Below are 9,287 nucleotides of genomic sequence, written 5' to 3'. Positions count from 1 at the left end.
AACAGTACAACTGTATGGCTACAAGTTGCAACGTGATAACAAAATAGGTTTAATAACATTTTTTAATTTCATTATTTCACAAAATAGGTTGAAAAATAATAATATAATTATTTTTCATCTAACTGATATTAAAATTATATATATAAATAATCATTAATAATTTTAATATATGAACAATATAATTTATAACTGACTTACAATAATACATCATTAAATTAGTAACAATTTCAACATATAAAATTATCATATCATTGCATTTTAAAATATATAAAAACTTAATTGAATTTTAAATAAGTACATTGATGTATTATTATATTTTTAAAATTGAAAAACTTGATCGTGTAAAATAATATAAAAACCTGATTGAAACTTTTATTTCAAAATAAACAATACATAAAGCAATTAAGCCAACAAAATAACAATGACCGTAAAACTAAAAAGTTATGAAACTGAAAAGTATATCAAATGTCGATTATAGAAATCAACTTATATAACATATTGTTTCCCAAATGCATCACTAAAGACAAAACTCGTATAGACCATAAATATTCGCTACCGTTAAAATTAAAAAGGCTCTAACTTATTTCTATTTGCCTAACTCAAAATGGGAGGAGCCACTCGAAGCATCATACTTTGAATAAAAGATACCATCTGTAAAACAAAATTCAACCATAGAGAGCACGTAAATACATAAATATAAAAGTCAATGCAAATAAAGTAAAATCAGGCCTAAATATACTTAAAATATAATAATATATAGAACAACTTTCCTTTTTACAATTAAAATGACATATAACTAGATTTTAGTATAAAAATCTAAATAAGAGAATCTAACATAAATGAGTCAAGGATATATTTAGAAAATCTTCTTTATAAAAGAAAAAAAAAACGATATATTTATAAATTAAAAATAAAAATCTAAAAAAACCATATGAGAGAGTCTCTATCTACACCATTTAACTTTTGCATAAATTAATTTTAACTTCTAAAAAATAATATTTTTTTTTATAAAAATTCTTATACCCACGTTTCTCCAAACATATCCTAAATCAAGAATTGGATTACATACAATACAACGTATACTTATAAAAACTTCTGAGGTTTATAATTCAATTTACCCATTGATATTGATATCTAAGATCTAATTTTGTCCTTGAATATTACAAATTCCAATACCAAAAGAATTATGTATAATGGTAGGGATGACAAAGTGGGTCGGACCGCACGGTCGCATTGCGGTCCACTGGTAAAAAACACGGGATGGACTCAGCTTTTCAACCCGCATTAGCCCATCTCACATAATCCGCGGTTTGCGCGGGCCAGCAGCAGAGCGGAGCGGGCTGGCTCGCAAACAAAAAAAAATGCCTTTGGCAGCAATTGAGTAAATGTTTTGTTTTTTTTCCTTTTTCATTTTGGGGTAGAAACTTACAAGGGTCATTGGAGTTATAATTTCCTTAAGACTCTTTTTTTTATCTATTTTTGGGAATGAAAATACATATATGATATTTTCATGTAATTTGGAATAAATAATAGCAGATATGTTAGGTAGTGAGTGTGAGTCAAGAATATTGGAAGGTTGATACTTGGATTATGTAACATTCAATTAATGTTTATTGTTGTATTAATCCTAATGTTTTTGTTTTTTATGACAATTTTTCAAGAGAAAAAGTAAAAAAAAAATTATTGAATTTCTAAAAAAAAAAATTTGAATAGCAACAGACCAGTCCTTATACGGGGTGAGACGAAAAGTCTAGTCCGCACTCACTTTGCGGGACGAACCAACCCGACCCGCATAAAAAAATTTTATGTTGTGTTTCTGCATTATGTGAATGAATCACCCAAGTACAACTTAATACCATAACTAGACAAATTACTATCCACATTTGTATGTAAGAAAGATATTGGAAGTCAGGATAATCAAATAAATATAGAGATCAATATTAGGAGAAAAAACAATAGAACATTTTGAGTCAGGTTAAGTTCTTACCGAAGCAAAACCAATGCACATTATACTGAATCCGGGAAAATCGAAAGGTGCTTTTTCAGAAAGGAAGAGAGCTGATAATTGAAAAGGGTAATTGTTAATAAATTGGGATGATTATCTAAATCTAATATGACATATTCACATGCTCTCACCTGTTAATGGAGAGAAAACTAAGGGAGAAACTATATGTGCAACTGAACATATGCCAGAGATGCAACCTTGAGCCTTTCCCTAAAAAGGAAGAGAAATGAGGGGGACACATTAAACAAACTAAAAGCCTTTTATCATGCAAAACCGAGTTGTTTCTTTACTTCAATAAAAATTGAGTAAATTACACTCATGTTAGTATCTGAACATATGACCTGCATGCAAACTCATATCAGAAAAGGGAAAGAAAGAAAAAAGTTGAAAAATGACACATTAACTAGAAATAATGTCATTTGATAGTATATAATTAAGGATAAACTAAGGTTGAGTTAAACTTAAATAGACTACTTATTAGTAAAAACATTTGAACATTAGTTCTTAATTAAAGCAACAACCCTACATTTTGTTGCAAGAAAATTGTACAGAATACGAATAGTCATGCCCTCATATCACAAAACACTAACTCATAAATCAACTTATTTAGACAGAACATCGTTTGTTTCTACAACTGAAATTAGGCTTTACTTATTATAAGAAAATCAATTCCAACCAGCTTGTTTAACGTTAATCAGTGTTATTGACTCTGTACCTGCTCATGGGGACCAACTTGTTTTGACACAATACTTCGTATCTGCGAATGTAAAATTAGATTATTACTTAATTTGAAGGATGAGAATGAAAAAAAAAAATGCTTTTAAAGAATATAGAAAGACAAAATGAGGAACAGAACTCACACAAGGCTGTGAAAAAACAAATAAAATTGAGAACATGGCAGAAGCATAAGGAACCTGTCAACATTCACACAGTATAAATTATACAACATAAAAAGAAAAAAGGAAACATGGACAACAAAAGGATAATAGAGGCATATACAAAAGTGTGAATAATCAACCACTCCATCTAAAGTTTAAACCTTATAATGATGTTATACATGGAAAAATAATTGACATTAGAAATAAAGTTGCAAAAGACATACCAAGGAGGACCATGCTATGCTGTAAAGGAACATCTGCATCCCATTTTAAAAGTTTAGAACTTCACAAAAGAGAAAATGTTTTATAATTGTATTAAAAGAATACTTACATGTACACAATGAAAGAATAGTCCAATTGAAAGTAGCCTTGCCTCACCCAGAATAGGAGCCAAAATGGGCATAATAAGAAGCTATGAAAATCAATGTTTAATATTTAGATTCGTAATATAGAAAATCAAAGAAATGGAAGATTTATGAAATAACAAGAGGCATGTCAGTTGATAGTTGAAATATAACCATGTAAAAATACCTGTGACACAGTCCCTGCAATTCCAGATATGACCATCAAGTCAGCAAATTGATTCTTATCAAAATGAAATTGAGCCTTTAAGAAATACTGCACACAGAAAAAAAAAAGTGTTACCAAGAACTAAAACTTGACTAACTAGCTCTAGTTATATATAGAAAAAATGTCAAAGATAATACAATTGTAAGTTTCAGATTGTCATGGTTACTCCAGTCTATAAAGGTTAAAAATGAAAGAAATTAAACATCAGTAAATTGCTAATTAAATATATCAAATAGTAGCAGTGTATGACTTCAATAAGCCAACAGAGAGATCTTAAGTAAAGATATATAAATACAACATTCTTGGACACTATATGGTTTGGTTTGAAGCTAAGGAACCAGATTCAAGCAATAAAGAATGTGTAAGCATCAACGTATGCCATAACACTGATTTAAAAATGCACAATCTTTCTCTACACCTACTTACAAATAAAAACAAATCAATAATATATACATATATATATATATATAGATATATGAATGGAACATGGACAGGAATGAAAATGAAAAAAAAGGGTATATGAAGGGTGTTAAAGAAAATACCAGCATTGATCCATGAAGGCCAACATCAGCAAGGTTACTAAAGAATGCAACAATTGCTGCTTGTGTAATAGTGAAGCTGGAAAATCCAATCAAACGTGTATAATTATGACACACACAAAAAAGAATGTTTGTTTGATTGGAGGAGAAGAAGGAAAATTGTTGCACCTGCTATTGAAGAAGGAGGCTAGGTCCTGAAAAGAACGCAATGCTTTAAGAAGAGGCTTGTTACTTTCAAATTTTCTATCGACCTTAGAAATTGCGAGCTTCTGTTGTGAAATGATTGGGGTGTGAAGGTGTTGGTCATCATCAATGACTGAATCTCGAAGGAAAAGTTGCATGTACACTGCTCCAATCACAGCAATAAGAGTAGAAACCTTATTTAGGGAAAAATGAGTTAGCATTGCAATGATGAAAAAAGAATTGAGATTAAGATATCGTAATTGGAGAGAGAAAAGGAAAAGCAAAATACCTGAAACGTTTGGGCAGTAGATAAGAATCGAGCTGATAAAGTGGCACACACGAAGGCTGCAGATCCTATCCCTGAAATAATGCCAAATGCAGTGCTTCTTCCACTTTCTGGAATGTTATCTGCCTGAAAAAATAGAGGTTTGAAAACGGGTTGTTCAACCAAACACGAGATTGTGATACTCCAGCTTGTTACTTCATAGAAAATAGAGATGTGCAAAAAGTACCACCAGCACATGCATAAATGAAGACTTACCACGTAAGCTAGAGCGAGGCAAGGGACGCTTCCTTCGCAAACCATTGAAATGAGTATCTTGAAAACATAGTACACATAGAAGAACTTTTTGGTCCTATTGTAAGCTAATATCCCTGTCACACAAAGATAATTTATTATTTAAAAACAATAAATACTAATTTATGTGATATAAAATATATTTTAAGCTAACTCAATTTTATAAAACCAATTTATAAGGTGAGATTTGTAGTCAGTTATATATTATAAAATGTTGTTATCTCTAATGGATGTATAATCTCCAACATATTCTCTCATGTTAAGATCTTTCAACTCGTGTGTGATACAATATATTTATGGATGGTCTAATAAGTTTAACAAACTTCGTTATTTTAGGAAACTTCGTTATGATAGGATCTAAATAATTTTCGTAACATATGAAGAAGTGAAATTTAAATTTATTTCAAACTTATAAAAGTTAGTGATTTTTTTAATCTTCATACAATATATTTGAATTTAAGATTGTATTTAAAAAGGAATTAGGTATATTTTACTTAAACTAGTTATTTGATGATTGTCATGCATGTTTATGCAACTACAAAAGTAAAATAATTTAATTTTAATTAATTATATAGATAAACTTTTATCTTCTGTATATTGTCTAGGGTGTATTTTTGAAGAGCCATTGAACATAAAAATACCTGTGGGAATGATTGTGAGGATCATAGGAACTTTGAGAATGGCCTTCCTCCCATACTTATCGGAGAAATTACCCAACAGTGGCATCATCACGAGCGTGCCCACTCCTATCATCTGCACAAATAACCTTGTTTTTAATGATACTTCGTACTAGTCATTACAAAGAAAATCATGAAATAAAAATCAATTTTTAAAAATAAAAAAATAATTAATTGTTATGATGATTAAATTAGAAATCATTTTAGAGACTAAATAAATTTTTTTTTTAAATTAATTTTTATTAAATAATTTATAAATTGGTATCTAATTAGCAATCAAGGTTTTTCTACCAAATTTAGAATCTAAATAATTGATAGTTAAAACCTTAGTTGCTAATTAGATACCAATTTAGAAACTATTTAACAATAATAAAAACTAATTTAAAAACATTTTTTTTTTAGTTTCTAAAATGATCTCTAATTTAGTTAGTATTACAACTAATTATTTTGGTCTCTAAAAATTAGTTTTTATTTAATAATTTTCTTGTAATGACTATTGTTGAATGATTATTTTTGTATTATTAAAGTTTTAAACAAATTTTTTTTTTTTTTAGGAATAATAATAGGTTGTCATCTTTAAGTAATATACACATCTACTTAACAATCAAATATATTATAATTTTATTTTAAAATTTTACTTATAATAGTTTTATTAAAAGAATATAATAATTTATTATTAATAAAATTGTAAAGTGAAAGGTGAGAGCACTTTTTTTTACCCATTCACACTACCACACAAAGTACAACATGTTATTCATATCATTAAAACTTTGCCAAAAAAATGGTTGCCATATTATTGGTGCAGTATTTATTTGGTTTCTCTCTTAAAAAATGGAATTCATTATCTCTCATACTAACTACATGTTATTTACAAATTACACCTTCTAAATCATTTCAAAAGAATTGGTTCTTAATTTGGAAAAAGATCTCTATGATTAGTTTGTATTGGCTTGAAACCACTGAAAAATCATTTTGTGGAGACTATAAAAGCTTTCAAGACTCAATTAATAAAATTTATACGATACAAAGATTTAATTAGTTGAAAAAAACTAGTTGAAAATTCCTAAATGATTGAAGGAGAAGTTTAACCTTTATCAACAGAACATTTTCCCCATTGTTTTAAAAAATAACTAAGATCCTTACAAATTCCATTACTGTTCTTATAATGAATAAAACAAAATCTGATTAACTCATAGTTACATAATAAACAAGGAAAGAGAGATGTTGAAAAATGTTCTGATGGTAATTAAATAATACAGTACTATATTTTATTTTGAAATATGGACTGGACCAAACTGAGGATTTGTCCTGAACATAACTCGTTACCGGCAGTTTTTTCCTGCACCCCTACAATTTTCTTCCTGCACCCGCACAATGTTATGCAAAGACCAAACTGTCCCTATTATTTTATAAAATAATCCTAAAATGCACTTGAACTGTATTTATTTTTTTGCATTCTGGATTATGGAATCCATAAAAATTTCGGATTGACACTTCCGGTAAAATTTCAGATCCACCAATCCGTAATACAAAATATGCATTTCACATTAAAAAAAAACATTCCGGATCCACCAATCCATAATAGAATTAGGTTTCCGGATTCAGTAATCTGGAAATCAATAATTTATGCAAAATTTGTTTCCAGAACACTCCCTCATCCAGAAAAAAAAATATGATTCAGTTCCAAATTGATAAATCCGTAGCACACTCCCAGATCCCGATTTCTGATAACCACGATGCCCTTTTTCAAATAAAAGATTAAGGCCAGTTTCGGGATTTAGAAAATTGTGGAGGTGTATGAAAAAACATGTAGGGGTGCAGGAAGAAGAAGCCCTCGTTACCTTTTCGATTAGGCCCAATAAAAATTAGTCGAAATTGGCCACATAGTGACAAATATTTGAAGGCGGACAAAAGATGTACTATTGATAAAAAAACTGATTGATCCACATATGACGAGACAAAAGACAACGTAAGGAAAACCACGACAAGTGGAGGAAAAAGCATGGAAATGCATCAAACACTAACTGCTTATAAAAGTGAACCAACCAAGTTAGTTTTTAATTTGTGTAACAAGTTAGACAAAATGGGAACCTACGAGGCTCACGAAATCACAAGGAAATTTCTTTCTCTAGTAGCGACAGACTCACCCAAATAGACGTTATCTCCATCACAATTTACCTTTACCACTAATTATTTGCTTTTTAATTTTGAGTTTGTCTATAACCCACTCCTCATTGATGGGTACAACAACAAATGAAGTGTCATTCATTGATCAACAAATTCAAGTCAATGTGGACAATAATCTTTTAAAATCTTATTTGTCCCAAATTAACCAGAGATATTACATGCCATTTTTATTATTTTAAATTGTAAATTCAATTTATTTTATTTTTAGTAGTGACGGGCTTAGACATCAATTTTGTAAAGAATAGTTGTTAAATCTTAGCTTTATTAAGAAAAGGTAATGTTTTTACACTAGGAAAAGAAAAGTAACGTTATTTATGCATTAAATTTTGACAGCATTATATGCAGAGAGAAAAAAAAATATAAGAAACAAAAAGAATGTAATAAAATATGGAACTTAACGCACAGAAAATATATTTAGTTTGTTTATCTTTATCATGGTATATATTGTAAAAAAAATAAAATGTATATCAAGCTTTTCATCCACAACTTTTTTTTATCGATATTGAAAGGAGAAGAAAAAATTAAAAAGTTAATTTCGTCAGCAATAGTTTAACAGACAAGCTTACCTCTCTCACGTATATACATAAAAAATAGATGTGAAAATAAATAAGCATCACAAACTCACGACTATAAATTTATCATAATTTAATAGGAAGTGAAAGGAAACTATTAATGCAAAGAAATTTATATTATTCGTTACAAAAACTACATTTTTTTCTTTTTTATTATGTAATAAGAAGTTAATTTATTTAAGTTCCTTAAGATATAAAAACTCGTGAGAGGGATGAATGCCTTGGACTAACACGTATGAAAGTTAATTCACAGAATTTTTTCCTCCAAAGGATGGAATTTTTACACACAGAAATATGCGTATGAAAACATATACACTTTACTGAATTTGTTAAATATGGAAGAAAGTGAGTTTCATTTGGTTCCATGGCAGTTCTTACTTGTACCTTTTACCTATGTTTTGGGTTGCTTATCAATGAAAAGTTATTACTGAGTAGTCTAGAATCTCCGAAAAGAACGTAAGTTTGATAAAATAAAATAAAAAACTGTCTAATGAAGAACTGACTCAAAACTAATCACAGATTAAGGAATTTAAACATAAGATAAAAAGCAGAATGAGTGAAGAAAACTCACCGCTTGTTGAAAACCAGTGAGGTAGATTGCGAGTGAGCATTCATCTTGTCCGGGGCAAAGAGCAGCCATTGTGACATCAGTGATGGCTGGTACCACCATGAATATGGCAAAGTTGTGAAGAAACACTGTCATGAAGAGATTACTCAAACCATACAATTTCTCCATGATTCCCTTCCCACACTCACTCTATGCCACTCTTAATTTCCCTTTGATATGACTGAAGAACTAACTTACCTAGAATTCTAGGTAAGATTTCAACTATCTTACAGGGAAAGCTACCTCTCTACGCTTAGCCACAGTACATGCAGATTAAGGGTTCACTTAGAAGCACCCTATATATATATAAGCATGACCTCAAAGCTAATCATATGACCAAGAGTAGTGTACATTTTTTACTTGTTATCTCGCAATTGTGCATGAATTCAATCTAACACTCACAGTGACAGGTCAATAGGTAAAAAAGGATGCAAATGCTTGCTTTTGTGAGACAAAGTGAACTTCCAACTAAAAATTAACAGGGACGGTAAT

The 9,287-nt window shown here is 29.5% G+C and overlaps 1 protein-coding gene across 1 annotated transcript; it reads right to left on the bottom strand.

The window, feature by feature from the left end:
* Positions 1 to 441: 441 nt before the first annotated feature.
* On the bottom strand, positions 442 to 9,287 carry LOC137822642 (uncharacterized). The gene is made up of 14 exons (XM_068627584.1): positions 8,760 to 9,287; positions 5,394 to 5,505; positions 4,717 to 4,829; positions 4,465 to 4,587; positions 4,161 to 4,369; positions 3,996 to 4,071; positions 3,415 to 3,501; positions 3,215 to 3,295; positions 3,108 to 3,140; positions 2,866 to 2,919; positions 2,721 to 2,762; positions 2,137 to 2,215; positions 1,988 to 2,058; positions 442 to 651 (listed from the first exon to the last, which is right to left on the bottom strand). The coding sequence occupies exons 1-14, from the start codon at positions 8,922 to 8,924 to the stop codon at positions 595 to 597; spliced, it is 1,302 nt and encodes a 433-aa protein (XP_068483685.1). The 5' UTR covers positions 8,925 to 9,287; the 3' UTR covers positions 442 to 594.

Source organism: Phaseolus vulgaris, chromosome 9 (assembly GCF_000499845.2).
Source record: "Phaseolus vulgaris cultivar G19833 chromosome 9, P. vulgaris v2.0, whole genome shotgun sequence".
Classification (NCBI taxonomy): domain Eukaryota; kingdom Viridiplantae; phylum Streptophyta; class Magnoliopsida; order Fabales; family Fabaceae; genus Phaseolus; species Phaseolus vulgaris.
Note: the sequence above shows the minus strand (reverse complement) of the source record. Positions and strands in the feature narration are given on the sequence as shown.